Source organism: Tyto alba, unplaced genomic scaffold, assembly GCF_018691265.1.
Source record: "Tyto alba isolate M040663 unplaced genomic scaffold, T.alba_DEE_v4.0 Super-Scaffold_21, whole genome shotgun sequence".
Lineage (NCBI taxonomy): Eukaryota > Metazoa > Chordata > Aves > Strigiformes > Tytonidae > Tyto > Tyto alba.
The window spans coordinates 22,455,527-22,476,234 of record NW_024881295.1 but is presented as its reverse complement, the minus strand read 5'-3'; the positions used below and the strand labels follow the sequence as shown (position 1 = coordinate 22,476,234).

The following is a 20,708-nucleotide window of genomic DNA, read 5'->3' as shown; positions in this document are numbered from 1 at the left end:
ATGGAAATGCTCAAGAACCATGTTAAATTGGGACTACAGTTATTTAAAATTTCAATTCCATTTTAGGTCTGGCTGCACTGACATCTGACCTGCAATAACCACAAGAAGCTTTGGCAAGGAACTGACAGGGTTCTTACGTGTGGTGGCCAGTTTTCAAGGGCTCTGAATTCCCACTTCCACTGGCTTCTGTGACAGCAACAAGCATAGAAACTGCCTGACATCATATATATTAATTTTCACATTGGAGTGTAAACATAATGAGGCATGCTTCTGGTTCTAAAACAGTCTCCAGGTCCTACTATACTACTGTGCTGGGAGGAAAGTATTCTGGAGACTTGCAGTTCAGACCATTAGAGAGCTACAGGTTATCAGCAAGCGTAGTGGGAAAGAGGTCTGGCTGGATAACCCTTCTCATCTTGTGACTCTGCAGTCAAGGCCAGGTTTGTTTTGGGTAGACTTAGGAACTCTCAATGATGCTGGAAAATGAGTATTGTGTTGTTTGGTTTTTGTTTTGTTTTTTTTTTTTTTTTTTTTTTTTCCCCCATTAGGTGAAGGAAATGACCTTGAGCATTAAATCAAGGCTTGCACAAAGTCTAAAGATAGCATTTCACCATCACCAGGCTGGAACATTCACAAGAGGGAGGAAAGTCTGCACTAATTTCTCCCTGCGGTTAGATAAAGATCAGTTACAACCCAGCAAAGACTCGGGTCTGAACAGTCAAGGGATTCAGGATCTCACCCTGTGTGACCAGAGGACTTATTTCCATTTATCTGAAAGGGAAGCCAGGACATCAAGCTGCATCATCATGGATACAAGTGTGATATCTCTCTGTGTAACAGCAGCATATTAAAGTGACTTTCATATGTCAAAGAGCACAAGGGATGGTCACTAAATGCTTTTTGTTGCAAAGACCTGTCAACTTGTGTCAAATTTAAGTAGGTGGATTAAGCTTGCAGACATAGCCTCAAGGGATCAGACAAATATAACTATTACGTAGGCATTCCTAAAGTGCTGACTCTGCTGGTCAGACAAAAATAGACAAAATGTTAGTTTGGGGAGAGAGCATGGCTCACCCCAGCCCTTGTGCAGTTGTCATGTGTAAGGATTGTCCCCTGCACGCAGCCTCTATAAGACACGAGAGGTGCTGCTGTGGCACATGGCTGCTTCCTCCGGGGGTAGATGCTCCACTGAAATAGGTGGGCAGAGAAGGACAGGGGATGTGGAACAGTTGCCTGGGAGGCCTCATGGCCAGATCATCAGCAGAGAAAAGCAGTAAAGCTTCTTCCTTTCAGTGTTACCTATCGTCCCTGAAAAAAAAGAAGCGTTCTGAAGAAGAGAAATGGCTCAAAATGGCTTGAACATTTTTTATGGGTCACTTCACCCAGGCCAGTACAGAGTCACAGTGGCATCAGTAATGTGACTAAAAGCCATAGCCTAATCCTTTGGAAGACAGAAACTTGCTCAACAAACTATGGAGATTACCAGAGCGTGATCAGCATTTCTTTGGGAAACAATACTGTCAGCAGACCTCAGATTAAATGAGATGGGAAACAGAGGGCTTGATTCAAAGTCATTTGTAATCAATAAATGCACTCTTAATGCATTCAGTTGGACTTAAATTGAAGTAAATACTACTCTTATCAATAAAGAGTGGAATACTCGGCATCTGCAAAACCTGCGCATAGTCATACGGACAGGGTCTGAGCGCTGTCTCATGAGTCTCAGTTCTCCACTGAGAAATAATCTGATTTGCATGCAACTTCCAGACAGTTCCCAATCTGAGTGGAAGCAAGAAACTATAATATCAGATGAAATAATTACCTTTTTTATGAATATCCACGGACATTTTCTATATAACGCTGCAGAAGCTATTTTAAATAAACTTCAGTCCTACGTCCTGGGAGCAAGTCATTCTAAAGGACTGAAGTGAATACACGGTGGCTGTTGAGATGACTACTATTGCGGTCAACAGTGTGATGGAGCCAGACTCATACATTTGTTAATGTATTTCTATTTTCTCTTTCCACTTGTAGTGATGGTGGACACAGATGAGACTGCCTGTTTTAGCTGTTCCTGGTTATACAGCAACCTGAGGTTAAATCCTGTCCCTTACTGCAACGAAGTGAACAAATCAGCCTATTCACTGAAGCTGAAATTATTTTTATATTCCAGCAATTAAAAACATCATAATCTAGTAATGTATCTTCAGGTAGGGATTGGAGAAGAAATAAACTTAATAGAGTTTGCTTTAAAATTTAGTTTTGCATATGATTAAAATTCAAAACCATTCCTAGTGAATTTCAGCTTGTAGGAGAAAAACAAAACCAAATTAGTCCCAGGATATAATCTCACCTACAATACTTCTGTTTCAGGAATAATCTAAATACTTCCAATTATAAAGAAATTTATGGGCCGCAGGTTCTGATCAAGTTATTGTATGATAAATGTAGAATGTTCCCTGATTTAAGGACTGAAAAACTGAATGAACAGTTGGAACAAAAGCCTAGTAACAGTGAATTCTGTGGAATGGATTAGACACCAAAGAAATAGTTTATAGATCCACTTGAGGAGCTGCAGTGCAATTGGTGAGTCCAGATTTTGTTTTCATTGTCATCCATAATTATGGAAGTGCATAAAGCAACCATTGCTTGTTTAGTGTGCTTTCCTTGCAGTTCTCATTTTTCTAAAATGATGCTAATAAATCAAATCTGATCATATGCAAACTTTCAAATCTTTCTCATTTCTTTTGAGAACTTTGTTTTCATACAGGAATTAATCTCTAAAGAACACTGTAACCATGACCTTGAACAAAAGTGATTTCTTTAATAAAATGTGTGTTTACATATCTATATTCTCCTAAATTTGTGCAAGTAGACTGTCCAGTAAAGGATTACATCATCCATGCATTAAACCCCCCATATTTAATTTCTGGTAGGTAGGAGGCAGCCATCAGCAGTCAGCACCCTCATCAGATGGTGCAAGACTTCCCTGGCAGTCTTGAAATTGCATATATACTGTAACTGGGAGCTAGAAGGCTGCCAAGTGTTGACAGTATTTAAAATAGATAAATAAAGCTGAAGTTGGTGGCTTCAGTCTAGTTATCAAGTTCCCAGGCATTTTTAACCTACTCAGCCCACAAGGCACCAACATGGAGTAATTACATTCCATTTGTATTTTCATTGGATCTTATTTCTCTTACTTTGTCAAATAAATTAATCCATAAAAGTTAGTTCCTGAGCACTTATGCATCTAAGACATAAAAGTGTAATCATGCTTGTATCTCACAGATCACAGACTAGCTCTAGACTACAATTTGAGGGCCATACTTAGTTGAAATTTTTTGACCAAATATTTTCCATTGAGCTTTTCACAATTGCAGTTTTCTAACTTAATCTATTTTTTTTAAAAAAATACGTTACTGTTTTTAACTTCCCAAACTGAAATTTTGTGATGTTATCTATCTTGCAAAATCTTCTAGGCAAAGTTTTGCTTGTTAAACCATCTATATGGCAAACAGATTTTGCTAAAATGCGCTTTAGTGTCTACCAAAGTGACTTGTGCTGATAAGGTAATTCAGTTTGCCATCATAACTGTAGCTTTATGAGACAGCTTTGTCAGCACAGCTGCACCTGCAAAGCCATTGAAAAATTCTCCAGGCCTGAATCTGTTTGTGGGTATATTGATTTATTTTTTATTCCACATCTTGAGGTGTTAAGTTTTATTTCAATTTTTGGAAATAAAACCATTTTATTTTGAATGGTCATTGCAAAAATTGTTATGAAATGAGGTGTATGCAATCCCAAACGTCACTGAAAACATTTTTGGTAGGAATTTTCCTCGTAATATTTGCAGAGTGAAAACTGTGGAAATTCCGCCCAGAGTCAGCTTCTTCCTGCCGATGGCAGCTCGACGATAGAAAGTCTCAAACTTGCCTGTATTATGGCACCACCTCAGTTTATATACCACCAATTCAAGGTAAGTCGGAAATGACTCCCTACACTTGAACTTCTGTATCCCTCACCTGCCTGTTCTCAGCCATCTGAGCTGCTCTTCAGTGATGCTGCACCTGGTGCCCTGCGCGGTTCTGCCCCGGCAAACAGGGGAAGGAGGCGAGCGGCTGGGCGAGCACTGCCAGCCAGACGGGTGCTTATGTCTAGGGGCCAGCAGCAGCGCTCCCGTTTTCACATTGCAAAACCAACAATAAAACAGTCCTGAAGTACCTGATCTGGATTTCTCAGCCTCAGAGATTTACCACTACAGTCCCACACCTGAAAGCCCAAGCTCTGCTTCGTCTCAGCACAGATTTCTGTCGCCTGCTGTATTAAAAAATAAAAGGGCTTTAGGTGTGCTGGGAGCGCTGCAGAATCACTCGCGCTGTACCACAGTTCAGCTGCGAGTATTCACTCTGCCTTTTCGTTGGTTTGTTTGCTTTTTTTTTTTTTTTTCCCCCACGGTTCATGTTAAAAAGGGGGTTGGTCCCACGGGGGTGTGTGGGGGCAGGTTCAGCCGCCCCGTCCCACCTGCGGTGGTCAGTCTGTCGTTACAGGGTCTCTCTGTCACAGGGTCTGTCTGTCGTTACAGGGTCTCTCTGTCACCAGGTCTGTCGTTACAGGGTCTGTCTGTCACAGGGACTGTTGTTACAGGGTCTGTCTGTCGTTACAGGGTCTCTCTGTCACCGGGTCTGTCGTTACAGGGTCTGTCTGTCTGTCACAGGGTCTCTCTGTCACCGGGTCGGTCTGTCTGTCTGTCACAGGGTCTGTTGTATTCGGTATCGGCTGTAAGGGGCGCTCGGGGCTCACGGCGCTGCCCGTGCCCCCCCCGCGGCCGCCCGGCTCGGCTCGGGGTTGCCGGAGCCCGGGCACCTCTGGCTCCTGTCGTCAGGTTAAAAACGGGCCACCCGGCTCACAGGTCAAAAATCCAACGACCTGGCTTTTAGCATTTGCGGGGACACGGCACGCCGCCGCTCAGCCAGGTTTTGCCGGCTCCAGCGCTCCGGAGTCGCGCCGCCTTTCCCGTGTAAACACAAACTGTTCCCGCGCCGCGCAGCTCGCACTTTCAGAGATTGATTAAATGCTGCAACACACTTTTAATGTCTTAAATTGCCTGTAAAATAATAGTGTCGGTTTTTTGGCAGCAGGTGCTAATGAGAAATCAAGCTTTCAAAATGACTCCTATCTCAGCCAGGTGAAATTCTTCTTTTAACTAACCTAAAGCTAACTAATCTTCATTATGTATTTACTGAAATCAATTAATTCGCACATCAGAAAAGTTTGATCCCACGTAAAAAAATATGGAAATAGGTAGTATTTATTTTCAGTTTTCTACCCTTCCTTGCAATAATTTGTTAAAAAATTTTCTCTGGTAGCAAATATTTTCATTTTGTTCAAGAGATTCCCTGAGGAAAAATGAAAGCAAAATACACCACAATATGATACCGGAGATAGCAGTACATTGAGTAATGCCAACTTCCTTTCTGAAAGCTACAAAACATAATAAAGTGGACCAGTTTATTGGATTAAAACCTTCATAAAACAAAGAACTGCTGCTCAGGAATGACAGTAATTCATTCCTCAAATTTAACAATATATTTTCAATGACAGTTGCACTTCTAATTATAGGATAAAAGTCAGCAATAAAGTTGAAAGGGCAGTTATTTCAAGAGATGAGTACTTAACCAGTAAAGAACTTTCTTTGAGGTTGTCCAGTTAATTTTCAAATCAGCTCAAGAAGCATTTTCCTAATTTAGAAAAAGATATTCACTTTTGCTCAACCCAAATCACAACACTGTTGTTTTGGTGAACTATCCTGAAATATTTCACACTGAATCAAGGAAAACCTTTGCAGTATTGTTTTATGGAAATCGCATTATGGACCTGATGCTCTGCATAACTGGAGTGAGTTCCACAGGGACTGTGTCTCCTGCTGTTCAGTGCATTCAGGTTAGTCCTGAGAGACACGTGGGCATGTGCAGACAGTAGGAAATCGTTCCACTTCGGCAGTTTGACTCCTAGGGGGAAATGTGGGCTTCAGCATAAAGCTTTGGTAATGTGAATACATGCAATCTAACTTATTTCAGCAAATGACAAGGAAGCATTTGAGACGTGCTGATAGGTTTCATTTTAACCAAATTTCAGACTAAAACATTTAAACAATTTAAAATTAAAACCTGCTGCTATTCCCATTCCACGGTTTTTGAAATGTCAACATTTATTTGATAGTCATGGTAAAACCAAACATTCATATGTTGAGATTTCCCCAGGACTGAATTTATGAGCTTGTTATCAGCTCTTTGTCAAGGTAATATGTACTACAACTGTGTCTAAACACTGTCATGACTGTGTCCAAACACCAAATAAGAAAAGCATTTGCTTCAAGTCTATTTGACAGTGGGTGACAGATAATCTGATACTCTGTGATCTTTTCAAGAAGGAAGAGCCTTCTCAGCCTTCCTTCAGATAAGAGCATTCTCCTGTCATCTGCGCTCCAGTACTCAGCCTCCTCTGGAGGGACAATGCCTTACAGAACGGGATTGTGACAGGGAACCCTGCCAGGGCTGTCAGGCGCCTGCCCAGGTGATCACAGACAGCTTCAAGGAGCTGATCACTAATAACCTATTGCTTACGTCAACCTGAATTTTTTACCCAGTGCTAAATTTCCCTCATCAGGCTTGTGGAAAATAACCCACTCAGGATGAAAAGGGGGTAGTAGCATCCACTTTCTTAGTTTACGAAGGGTAAAATCATATTTATGGGCTACGAAATTCGGGAGCTACTACTTTTTGTGAGTGCTGATGTTCCAGTACATGCCAACCAAAGATGATTTGTGATTAAGTCTGGAGAAGCATTTAAAAAACCCAAAACATAACTGGCAATGTAGGAAAACTTTGTATCAGACCTGCAGTATTGCTGATATCAAACACTGAAAGAATCAGAAGTTACCCTAAAACTCAGAAACTTACTCATTTAATGGGAATTCTGTGTAGTGACTTTGGGAGTTTTCTTTTTTTGTCAGCTTGTTTGCATATAAATATTTATTGCTGCTCAGATGCCTGGAATTCAGCATTGTATTGAAAAATCTTTAGGACTGTTTTGCATATGTGGAGAGAAAGGACTTTTTCTGTAACTAAAAATTTAGGAGATCTAAGGTCCCAGAGACGTATGGCACTAGGCAAATCTTTGGTGAATCATGCAGCAATATTTATGTACATGAAAGTTACATATGTCCTTTTGTGGGTGTTAGGCATACAAAATTACATACACCCCTCTGTGTTAATACTGTTACATTTTCTACTTCTTGATCTCATTTTGTATCAGTGAAAGTAACTGTGAGGATTTTAAGCCTTCACTTTAAAAAAAAAAAGCACTTAACTTTGCCTTTAGGGAAAACAACACAGCAGGATGTTTGCAGACAAACTGTGGGGGTTTGTATCAGTAAATCAGTAAGTGATATGTATAAAAGAAAGCTCTTGCAAACCATGACAGCAAAATACATTTGAGATGCTATTGGGAGTCACAGCTCACTGAATATACTTTCTCTCCAGCTAAAAAACCTGTTGGATAAGAGAGCAACCTTCATTGCAAAACATGGAAATGCAAAACAAGGGCAAAGAAAAAGGGGCAGAGGACAGAGGTCAGATTTCCCCTTTAAAAATAGGGCTAAGGAAAGCTTAGATGAAAGATTAGTAAGGCTGGAGGGAATGCCATGGAAAAAATGTCATCAGGCATCTGACCCTCTGTGCCTTCACTGAAGTCTGCATCTGTGGAGGAGTATCAGCCACAGCCTCCATTGCTATTACACTCCTCTTTGGGTCTAAAATAAGGTTTTTGGCCTAGATACTATGTTCTTATAAAAACAGAAGATACCAAATGTGCTACAGTGTGTGTATGTTTATGTCTATCTAGTGACTGTCACAGCACGAGACCCAGGAGCTATTCATCAATGAATTACTCCATCTTCATGGCATTTCTCATGTGACTGTTCCTAGATATCTCTAGCCACAGATATTCTCCACTTCACCAGGGATACGTGTTTTCTTTAACTTTTGCTAGGAACAAAGCTTCAGTGGTACTGGAAACTAATAAAGCTGTTGAAAAAGGACAAAAATGCAATGCTGTGTATATTTAGATGTGCAAATGGTTTGAAATGCTTGATTTCAGGTCAGAAAACAGTGAAAGGCCCTACCAGACTAGCACAAATATCTCAGACTAGCAAGAGGAAGCTTTTCTTCCTTCTAGAACAGTTGGAACTGGCCCTAAGGGCCATAATTCATGCATTTCTCTTGCACAGAAGAGATCTTGTGGCAGAAAGTTATGAAAATGAACACAAAAATACCTAAAGGTTGGAATTCTGCAACTGTTCAACAACTATGTCTTACTGATCTTTCTAGTCCATTAGCACACTGGAGTACCAAGGAGTAAGACCTATCCCATCAACTGAACCAATAAGCTTTTCATTTGGGGTCTCTTTCAGTTTTAGCTGCATCTGTATTCAGTTTAAATTCATTAGAACTTCAGGGTTTTGAGAGAAGACAAAATGTAGAATGGGCTTTTGGACTGGGTTTGCACGCTGACTGAGCAAAACAGGGCTCCCCTTTGAGAAAAAAAAGTACTATTTGAGCTGGCTTGTGAGTTGTGTTTGCTCAGCCTCTACCTAACGTGCTCCACACAGTCAGTTAAATAACATGAAGTGGAGCAAATGTGCCTGCAATCTATGTCTATGCACACAGAACTAAGATTTGTAAACAGAAATCTGTATGAAAAGGGAATCTTCATCTGTGTCTGACTGCAACTTACTCTTGGCAATTATGACCAAAATTAGGAAGTTATACTGAGCCTGCAAAGTTGTGATGAGCGTGTATTTTAATACAGATCCCTCTCAGGAAGCATCATGGTGCTACTGAGCAACGCTTTCAGATGCTCACTAAAACCACCCCTTGATCCTGTGGAGAATTAAATTAGAATGGAGCTTTCTGTAATAATCACCTGATCAAAATGTCTTGCTAGAGCCATCACATATAAGGACAACTGACCTAAGAAGTAGATCACATGCTATTTTCAACTAGTCATAGGGCCAGGGGGTAACACATTATGTAAGAACTATTTCCTAATCTCCAGGGGAGGGAGGGCAGTGGCTCTCTTGAACATGTTCCACTGCCGCATGATGTGGCAGGACTCCCTTGCTGCAGTGTCTGTACATTTTGGGGAACAGGGAGATGGGACAATGGAGGCTCCACACTGTGGACTGAGTCACCCAGCCGTGCTCCCACGCCCCTGTACTGCAGCTCTCGGCACCGCGTGGAAGTCACATGCACTGACCGACTTGCAAGCTGTCATACTCAGGGGATCTTTCCCGAAACAAACAACTTTACTCCAAGGAAGGCCATGAGCCAATTTTTAGGATGGTAAATTTTTTGGAATGTCGGAACTTTTCTAAGACTGTGCTATATTTGACTTTCTTCAATGCTACTCCAGGAGGCCTAATGTCCTGAATTAACCCCCATCTAGCACTACCAGAGAGCAGGGCATGCAACATCTCAATATTATGACATCTAACACCACCACAGCTAACTGCAGCAGAGACCACTTGGCACTTTGAACAGAAAATAGACATCAAGACACTTGGTCAAGCAGTAGAGCGTTGTGGGTGGGATTGGTCTTCTTTGGAAGAGGCAGTTCTAAGATGTGTGGATGTAAGATATCCTGCAGTCCCACTGACTGCTCTGGGGAGATCCCACTAGCAATACAAACATAGGTAATGGGGGAGGGAAGCCAGAGAGGAACCACTCTATTTTGTGAATGCTGCATTTTTTAGGGTTCTGAGATGTCTCTGAGCAGAAATCTTGCTTCATACTTCTTGAATTCAAAGTAACTTTCTGTCCCTACAGCATCTCAGGAAGCAGTGAAGGTTGACTGAAGCGTTTGCCAAAACATCCTTGCTAGAATGTCTTCCTAGGACGTAAAATCTGGTTGGACACAGAACGAGATTTTGACTCTAATTCTTTCTCTTCTGCAAGGATCTTCATCTTGGCTGAACAACCTGTTAGTTCAGAGAGCTCTAGGAGCTAAAACCACACCTGACAAATTAGGGAGAGTAAATTCCAGAAATAGGAATTCATGGAGTTTCCCAAATCTACATGTGTTTTGTTGAACACAGTATAGAATATTCAGAAATGCTTTAGTATTTAACATAAAATATGCTTGTTACTCATAGTTACAAACGTCCTTGATGTAATGAGTCATGCATCTAACAGCATAAAGTTGTTGAAGGATGTCAGAGTAAGCTAGAGTAGAAAGGAAGAGGAATTAGTATTGATTTAAACAGGAACACAACTTTCTGTTTCCTCTCATTGATGCAAAAAAAGAAATTTAACTTCTGAGTTAATGTAAACACTCAGCCATTAAATAAAATATATCGACTCCTTAACAAAAATAAAACAAGTAGAGCCATCTGAACGTCCCAATTAACAAAAAAATGGCAGTAGTACCTTTTCTTTTTTATTGGTGAATCCAGCAGATTACAGAAAGGTGCAGTCTTCTCTGCTCAAGGGAATCTGGGCCCAAATGAGGGACGTACTCCCTCCTTTCTTGAGGGAGAACATCTGAGTATCACATGCAAATAATGCTGGAGCACAACACTCGCATTGTCTTCTTACAAAACTAACCATTGCAGAAAATCCTTAAACACTAACTGAACAAATTACATATAACTCTGCAGCCTTATTGTTAAGGTCCTCAGAAAAAAAGGAAACACATGAATGTGTCTGTGATGTGAGCTAGGAGTCCAAGCTACCATTGTAATCAGTGGAATTTGGTTTTTATTTTACCATTAAATATCTGTTTATGGCTCCATCAATTTTCTTAAACAAAGGTGTACAGCGACCTTCAGATGGTGTAGCACACCCTCTGGTTTCTAGCTGTTACTCAAGGGCACTGCAGATCTCCCGTAGGTCCTGAGTCATCTCTGCCAGCCCAGAATGGACATTCTGTGTACCCCAGGGCGTCTCATATGGCAGTGGGGACCTATGTTTGGGCAACTGCTGGCTGGTCAGCGAGCAGCGGGCTGGGCTTCACTGCCTGCGCTGACCTGGTGTCAGCGACTCCGGTGGGAACGGGGACGCCCAGTTCACTTGCACATGCTTCCATCCGGGTGTCCGGTTCCTAACCCAGAGATCTTCTGGGGCAGCGTAAAGACCGTTGGGATCTTTGTGCGGTTGCAGACTTATCAGAACTTTCAGTGAACTAACATGGACGTTCGTGTCAGATCAGTCCTCCCTTCCCTAACTCCTGAAACACCAACAACTCTTCAGAGCAAAAGAATAAAATCTCCCGGTGGTCATAAAGTGCATCAAAATCCTCTAGTGAAAGATGGGAAAAAAATGGTTTCAAATATTGGTTCCCTAACAGCAGTGAAAAAAAGAAACATTTTTTGGAGTGTCCAGGAGTAGCATTTCAGTTGTGACTGAGAGCAGGGAGAGAGGGCTGGATGGGGAGAGAAGGGGCTGTTCCTCAGGCTCAACAGACAAAGCTGCAGCGGGACTCAGAGAACTCTAGTTACAACTGAAGTTAATGATCCTATCCAGTTGCCTTCTCCTTTATTTTACAGACTTTTACAGTCAGCGCAAAGCCAATCCGTGTCTGGATGAGAACAACTTTTTCTTCCCTCACTCTAGAGCAATTATTAAATTAGGACCTCTAAGTGGAATCTCTGCATTTTTCCCGAGTGGTGAGTCTAGTGTTTGACCCTATCCCAAGGGAAATTTCCCCAGGTAATTTATTTTCAAATTTGATTTGCTCTTCCACTTCAAGGAACCCTCATGAAACGTGAAATATGTTGTACAGTGTATTTTCCAAGGACCATTAATGTGTGTGGCAGCTACAATGTTTTGATAACTGAAGTCTCCCCATATCTCTCTGCTATTTTTTTACTATGTGACCACAGACCTTCCCATCTCGTTTGGTAGATGTCTGGAGCCAATATGAAAAACCTCATACCATTTTTCATGGAACAGAAGGGTACTGTAGCATGGTTGGGTTTTTTTGTTGTTTGTTTGGGTTTTTGTGTTTTTTTTTGTTTGTTTTTTTTTAAGCTCTCTTAAAGTGATATATTTAGGAGGTATGAGGGGAAAGAACTGGGCAGTCCTTTATTTATCTTCCCAACAGGTGCAGCATAGGGAGGCACAAAGGCAGCATTTGCTAATTTCAGTTTTGCCGAGTACAAAGCACCCTCTGCTCTGCTGAAAGGCCATTCCCTGCTTTCCTCTTCAGACCAATGAGCTTTTTATTTTAGTGTGACAATATTAAATATTTTCCCTGTGCATATATGCACTGCTTTTTGCACAGGGTGGACAAGCTTTTCTACTAAAGTAAGAACAACAGTAAGCTGGATCAATCTTGCATTATCCTCCTACACTACTATTAAAATAAAATCAGTGCATTGTATAAGAATAAAAAAAATAAATCAGTGTAGTTCCATCAGTTTACACCATAATAAAACAAACCATAAAAACTCCAAAATAAATCAAGTTTGGGGATTGTTATTTGCCGGTGTAGGACTTTTTCAATAGAATTAATCTGACTGGAAAAGTAGTCTTAAGTTTAGGAGCTGCGGAGGCAGAAGGTCAAAGAATAAATCTGAGATGTTCTGGTATCTCAGGAGGAAGCGTGGGAGCAGCACTTAGAAATTAGCAATAGGAGGGCAAAGACAGTCTAAGAACAACTCAGTTCCCATTGTGCAACAAGATTTGGGCAGGAGGACGCTGCTCTGCCGGGCTCAGGGTGGGAGTGGGCCTACCCTAATGGATCTAATCGCCACAATTAGGCTTTCCTTTTGTGAGGGCTTTGAATGCATTAGCTAGAGGTGATGAAGAGAAGCTTTCTAAACAACTGAGAGAGAAAATAAGATAAGGAGTTAGGTTTTGCACCTTCTCGAATCCTCCCAAGCTCATTTACCTATAACTTCAGTACAGTGCTTGTAAATTATATATATAGGCCTGACTTTGAGTGTGGTGTGGCTCCAAGACCGAAGGTAGTTAGAAATAATGGGAATGCATTTTACAGTCAGTCCTGCAGAGGGGCAGTGATGATGGCAGAAGGTGGATGTCTGTATGCTTTCCTTTTGCCTCAGTGAAGCATGTATCTCTGCAGCAAGGACAGCAGCAGCTGCACTACCCAGTTTGGTGCCATAATAAAACGATTATACAGGTCCAGTCTTCTGCATGGAAAGCACTAAGCAATGTTACACAATGTTCACATACTGGGTTCTCAAATTTTGACACAGACAAATCTGTATACTGAAGCAGAATTTCCATCTAACTTATTTTTCACCGCTGAAAAATTGTCTAGCCTTGAAAACATGATATGAAAAGAAATCTTACTTTAATTAACTCTTACCCAACCTTGATACTGAGATTAATTTCCCACTGGAATGCTGCTCTGCATGTCTCCTTGTATGATTTATATGACTAGCTGACTTGTTTGACAGTGCCTATTATCTTGATACACCAGACTGTGGTATTGTTTTAAATATTATTAAAATAATGCAAATATAATTATAGAAGAATCATGCAATGAAACAAAACCAGTCATGATTAAAAGCCAATAGAATTAAAGGCTGTTTCAACTGGGCTTCTTCAGAGAGAACAGTGTTACCGTATCTCCAGAGCAGTCTCTACTGATACGTCTGTTTACCTCCTTTCACAAATTGCTGCAAGTTTTAGAGGTTGTCCTTCTAACAGACAACATATGCACATAGTTTTGTTCACAACTTTTACACCTCTGCTGTTTATAGATCAAAAAAAGTTTTACTAAAACACTGTCTAAAGTAGGCACACTGATTTTTAATTTTGATTCCTTGCCAGTATGTGGATGCTCCAGGCAGTATTCAAGCAGGGCTTGCAAACCCTTAGAAAATGAAGTTGGCAGGCAGTTGATAAATGCTTTGGCTTAAAATTTGGAATGGTTGCTTAACTCATGGCCATGGGTTATTTCCCAGGTTGGGGAGAATAAATAAGGCAAATTTATAGAGCTGCCTACTGCGGACTGACTGCACCTGTCCCTGTGGGATGATGCCCACAAATAGTTTGAAACCGTTGCTCTTGAGAGACTTGGCACTTTTACAAAAGCATATCCAAATGCCATGGCCTGTGACAGTTTAAGAGGGCACCTAATTAATGGGCAGTTCTTATTATGAATATTGGTTAAAGGAAAAGGGGGAGAGGAAAGATTGACTGTGTGATTGCAATAAATAACAGGAAGTCATTATACGAGGGAGGGTTATTTTATTAGTCACCAGTAAAACTAAAGGCTGTTAAATTTGAATGCCCTAGTAAAGGTTCTTTGGCATCACAGTCCTGTCCTAGTCACCCACTGGGATCAGTTAACCCATTGATGTAAACTTCACCTTGCGAATATGAAATTTTGAACGGGCTAAGACAAGCTATCTTACAACAGCATGACAATATACTCCAAAGAATCCACAGCTGATGTAATATATAGGACTTCAACTTTTTAGGAGTATTATAAAGGCCCTAAATCATTAGTCATGGAAGCTTCTTTCTACAGTGACAAATTCCATCAGGCTGAAGTGCTCCAGCAACCTTCTCTAAGTTGAGGGGTGTGTTTAATTTAGTGTTCCTATTTGTTGAGAGCACTCTGAGGCTACACTCTCACCGAGTCAGGAAATTTCTCACTTTGGTAATCTAATAATCTTAAAATAGCTCAAAGAGCATTTGGCCTGAAAAAAAGCCTAGGAGCTTGCTACAGCACTGCCTCTGAAAAAATCTAGCTATGTACTTCAGAGACTGCAGTGACAAAAAAATGCAAAACTGAGATTTTCTTAACATTCAAGTGTTAGCCAGTTTCTGATTTCTCAGCTGCTTGCTCCTGTGTGTGCTGTTTTTAACTGACAGGACCTATGAGAATAAGGAATATGGGATCATTCGTGTAGATTGCTTATTTTGGAAATGTCAGAAGAAAACTGCTTAGGTGCCCATGTGATGCAGAAGCCCTAAGCCTATTTTTTTTTTTTTTTTCTCTGCTTTCTATTGTAGTCTGCCAACAAGTTCCCCAAAGGTTTCTCAGAGAGTCCTTCTCATGGTATCTTCCAGAATGTAGTCAGTCCAAGGTTCACCTTTATTAAGTAATTACCTTCAATCCTTCACACTTTGAAAATTACCTTGAGAACAGGCATTTGATGGACAGTGAGGTTGTGAATTCTTACTGGTGGATCTAGTACGAGTAGTAGCAGTGGTATTGTGCTATTATTGGTACTGAATATTCCTGCCACTAATAGAGTTAGTACTTCTATTTACTATACAAATACTGCCACCAGCTCAGGTGAGCTCTTGATCAATGATAAATCTTTAGGAAGCAGATAATCTCTTAAGTACAATAAGGTAAACCTGTTGTCACCCTGAACTACTGGCTTCAAATAATCTGGGTGCAATGAGGAACAACCAGCTTACAACCTGTGTATCACTTTTCCAGAGCTCATTAATACTTGGGAACTCTACCTCTATCAGGACAGAAGGCTTCAATATTTTTTAAGTTCCTGAATAATGACTCATAAGAAATCACATTTATTCCACTGTCAATATAATGTTGTTCAGAGTTGCTAAATTTATTTTGTAACACAACCATGGAGCTGCATTTGTAGTCACTGCATTGTAAGAACACCTTTTAAACAACCTAGTCTTAAACAGAGTAATAACCTTTAGAAACATGAACATCCTAACAAATTTTCATCAAGGCACATATCTTTTCAAAGTACAGAGATATTTCAGGTGTTGTTTTTTTTTTAAAGTTGGCAGCTTCAGAATGCATTCTGATTAAACTGTGTAATATCCAGTCAAATAACAGATCAAATAAAAAGGACACTTAATACATGCGTAAATCATTTGAATTACAAGTAAGACACTCTAGAAAGGGCTTGGCTCTAGGTCTGATGCAGAGGATTAGGCTCCCGTATTAATACGTGCACTTGGTGTAGCTATTTTCAGAAGGATATTTCATCCATCATTGTCCTCGAGCACTAAGGAGGGCCAGTAAGTAAAATGATCGCGTTGGTCTGTCAACACTACTTGCTTAAGACTCAGTCGTGCAAAAAATTTAGTTTTCATATGCCCCCAACCCAACAAGGTGCTGAAACTGCCTAATGCTCCTGGTAATTGCTCTGATCTTGCATTCCACAAACCCAGAAATTATTTCAAAAATACTTTTGAAATAAATCAAATGGTACTGATAGGTCAGTGTTAAATCAAGTGTGTTCATTCAAACTACACACATGGGCCTATCAGATCTTTCAGAATTGATGGGAAATAAATGCTCTTTAATGACTTCTATACTTTCCACAGTATAATCTTCAAGATTAATCTCAGTTTTGTGCTTGGAATGCATCAGGGAGCCTGTCTGTATACCTCTTGTTTGCCAACACTTGCAAAGCATATACAGTTCGCACACTTATGGCTTTGCAGAAGCTAAATATGTTGTCAGGTCTAAACAATAATCATTGAAAATTTTTATCAAAATATCTAAATTTGAAAGGTAAAAGAAGGGCTATAGAAGCAGTGCAAATATAAGAAGGTCATTTAGCTTAATTTTTCAAAATAGTGAAAAATAAATGCTAGCTTTTAAAAAGTTGTCATCCAGAACATCTTACGCCTGTTTGGGCAGACTTCAGTGGGCAACTCTCTATCTTTGTAGCAGACTACATACTCACTTTCTTTGCTATGAACTTAATAGTACCACAAAAGGGGCCAGTATTGCTACCTTTAACTATCCTTCTGAAACATAAAATACTAATTTCTGTAGCGTGGCAAAATGTATCATTCCAGTTTGACCTGTACAGAAAAACTTACTACTTTCTTCACTTGTGCAATAGACATACAGAATGTATTTTCATCAGAATCTTAAAACTGTTTCATGAACACATCCTTTTTATTCAGTAACTTACAAAACTTTATGGAAAATATATCAACCTGCTGACCTTTTAAAGCACAAAAAATGCTTATTCCCTGTTTTCCAGAGTCTAGATGTCTTAGCTATAGAGAAATTACTAATTACCACTACAAAAATCCTGCAGTCTTTAACAAGTGAATACAGCACTTGCCCAATCAAGTAATTTCTCAATATCTCTGCAAAGCCATTGTCTAAAATAGTTGGAGGTCAAAACAGTTTTGTGCTATAGCCCTATGTGAAAGTAATTTCTTAGTTTAAAAGGATCAGTTGTCTGTAATGATATAATGTTGTTACATGACTATCACTCTTAGATATTATTTGTTGCTGAAATATGCAAAATGGTCTAAAGGTGTTTTGTGTGTGTGTGTGTACTGATTATTCCTGTAATTAAGAATTGTTCAGGTAATATTTGTTATGCTTACCATCTTTCTTGGTGGGTTCCGGCATTGCTACAAGAATTCTTTATTCCCAGTGAGTTTCAGCCTTTCAGATGCAGTAAGTAGTAGCCCCAAGTCCAGCTGAGAGAGTATGAAGATCAGTATGACAAGCAGAGGGTAAGAAGAATTCCTCTGCTTTTTATACTGCGACTGAAATATCAATCAAAATAGCACCTCCTCTCTTTTCAATGCAAACACTTTGAAAATTGACAGTTATGGGAACCCCTCTCACATCTGTTGTCTGCAGCCTCTGCTCCCTTGGCTTTTGGAAGGAATCTCTGCTGCATTGCATGGGGCTGATGAGAACATCTATAACTTTCTAAATACAGCCACACAGCTCGCTCTCTGTGTCTCTGTGAAACATGCAGACACGGGTTGAAAAAGTGACTGCCGTGGTACTAAAGAGACCCTCCTGCATTGTATCTATTTGCACCTTCTCCTACAACATAAAAGGGACAAATCAGTATAGATGGTATGTGTGCAATGAAACTGAATTTCCTTCCTTTAAGAGGAAGTGGTATGCAAAGATGGATTGAGTAGAGTAATTTGCAGTATTAATGAGGAAAAAAGGATTGCTGTGTTCTTGTTTGGAGCAGTGAAGACCTTCCTCCGCATCTCCCTTCTGTTTACATTTGCTACACTTTCTTGGGTTCTTTCCCTGTAGTCGTCCTCATTTTGGCTGCAGTAGAGACTACAGTGTGCCTTTCAGCACTGCTACCTTGTTAACTGGAGAGGTCACTGCCGAGAGATGAGTTATTCTCTTTTCCACTCATCCAGGACATGCAACCCTCCTTGCCTTTGCCAAGCCAGGAAACCAGACAGAAGGAATGGAAATCCTATCTGTAGCACACGCACCGAGCCACTAAACTAAGCCACTGGGCTGCCCTCCTCTTACTTAAAACTATGAATATGTAGGCAATAGAGATGCAGATTAAAGTTAATTGGGATATTAGGATTTATTTTCTTATGCCCTTTTAGGATTTTGAGACAGAACTGTAGCAATTAGTGCAACAGATGAAGTGGTCCTCAAGGGTTTAATGCTGTTAAAGCAGATGTTCATATCATTATCACATATCTATAGGAACTAGGCGACTAGACAGACTGCTCAGTGTCTAAACACACCCAAATGTTGTGGAAAACGTATTTTACGTCTTTGAATAGGAGTTAGAAATGGAATAGCGGTCATGTGCGCCTTTATCCTGTAGCCAATGCATGATTGTTTCCTCTACAATCTCTTGTTTTCTGGCTACCTAGACATTTTATAGACATAAGGGATGGGCATTTCATTCCTTTTTTTTTTTTTTTTTTTTTTTTTTTAAGAGACCAGACTATCATCTGGCTTTTTCTGCTTTACTCATTTTGGTGTTTTATTATTTGACTGATTCATGTGCCTATAAAATACAGAGAGAGGCAAGACCCCTGCCTACCAGAACCTAAACAAGGAATATTAAATCTATTTTCCTCCTTTGTTTCATATCTCTATCTAGGAAAAGCTTCTTCTATCACTGAAACATTTCCTGTCCTTGGAAAGCAAACAGAGCACTACCCTGAATAGGTAACGGGATTTTGTCCCTCTGTGTGAGTGTGGTGACATTGGAGAAGCAGTGCATGAACTGATCTAGTAACACTGCAGAAAACATTTTTTCTTGTTCCGCTTTCTTCTACTCATACTGAGGCACCGAACGCTGTGGTGACTGGAACTGGAGGGGCATTAAGAGCAACTGCTGATTCCTTCCATCATGGTGTTTCCTTAGCAGCCCCTTGTAACGTGTAAAGACAGTTTGCTTTACATTTCACCCATCATGTGCCAGGAGGTGCTGAGAACTACATGTCTGGATATTCCTGTTAATGCAAACAGGATCAAATACGGTCACAGTCTAGCACTGGATGGGTTAGAGAGGACCCCATCTCAATCTCTTGGTGAGAAAGGATTAGAAACCAGTTTATCCTTACAACCTTAAAGGGCTTCCTTTACAGAGTGAGGAAGAAGAATATTCAGGAAGACAGGACCTAACTCATAGACTACCTTTATACTACTAAATAAACCACTACTGAGACCACTTACTGGCCCAGAGGCCGAGTGAAAGTGTGTAGTTCTCATCTGCACAGCAAAACTCCTTCTCTACCCCAAAACCAGGAGACTGCAGTCAAAACGTCCCCAAGGAATGATATCTGGCATGTGCCTGAGCTATGCCTAGGCGGGAGAGTGCTAGCTGGCCTGAGCCAGAATGGCATCAGGGGGCATGCTAACCATCCCCCAGCATGGATAATCACAGGGCAACACTTGAGCCCATGCCCTAGCCCCGTTTTAGTTACAGGTATAGACATAGCTAGAAAAACTAAATTGGCTCTATAAGCTCTGCTAGGCAGCAAGGGAAGAAGACAGGTTATGGATAGGAAAAAGTCATGAAATACTAGCCTTTGTAGCATGTGGAGATGTGTGTTTGAGGTCCCTGTTTTGTAGAGGCCAGCTGACAGTGTAAGCCAAAGTCTCTTCAACTGCACAAACAAATTGAAGCTGTGGAGTAGCAACCATCTGAAAATTTGCTCTTCCTTTCACTCTTTCCCATCCTTACATTACACTTGTATAATTCATTGCATTTCACGTTATATTCTCTTTTACTCTGATAAAAAAGTCCAGTGTTACAACTTTCCTGTAATGTAATTTTTAATAGCATTATAAAAGATGCCACTGGGGTAGGTTTAGACTGTGATGTCTCAGTGTACCTTACCTTAGAACTAGCAGTAACAGGGAAAGTAGTTTGTTTCCTAAGAAAGCAGGCCATATTTTAATTGTTTGTCTTATTCTTAGCTGAATGCATGCTTCAAGCATCTTCAGATACTTCATACTCCAATCTAAGAAAACCTGGTCATTTCAGTTTATTTTTCTTCCTGAACAAATACTGCCATAATGTCAACCCCATCTTGTGTGTGCCATAACAGTTATTAGTGCTTTGGTGCTATTGGATGGATGTCATTCAGAACTTGCCTTCTTATACTTCTTTTCCACATCTGTAGAGTACATGGTAGTCACCAAACTTGCCTTATCACTGCATACAGGAGAGGTGTTGATTTTAGCCAACAACTGTCCAAATTGCTTTAAGACATTCAAAAAGAAGGAAATGTCTAGCCTCTTCTGTTCTTTTCCATTTTAGTCATCTCTAAGCTTATGCTTCTTGGATCACAGAGGTGTCTAAACATACTTACAATTATCCATCTGCCCAACCCGTACACTCTCAAGCTGGCTTCTAACCTTGTATTGTGCCCTTCCATAAAGCTAACATCTTCTGACAAAAACATATTCTCATTGAAGTGTGG

The 20,708-nt window shown here is 40.4% G+C and overlaps 1 protein-coding gene across 1 annotated transcript in view; it reads right to left on the bottom strand.

The window, feature by feature from the left end:
* The window catches only part of MYBPC1 (myosin binding protein C1), a 79,247-nt gene extending 61,781 nt beyond the window's left edge, over positions 1 to 17,466 (bottom strand). The window contains 1 exon segment of the mRNA XM_042795338.1: positions 17,376 to 17,466. Within this exon segment, the coding sequence (XP_042651272.1) occupies positions 17,376 to 17,400 (25 nt within the window). The 5' untranslated portion in view covers positions 17,401 to 17,466.
* Positions 17,467 to 20,708: the final 3,242 nt, after the last annotated feature.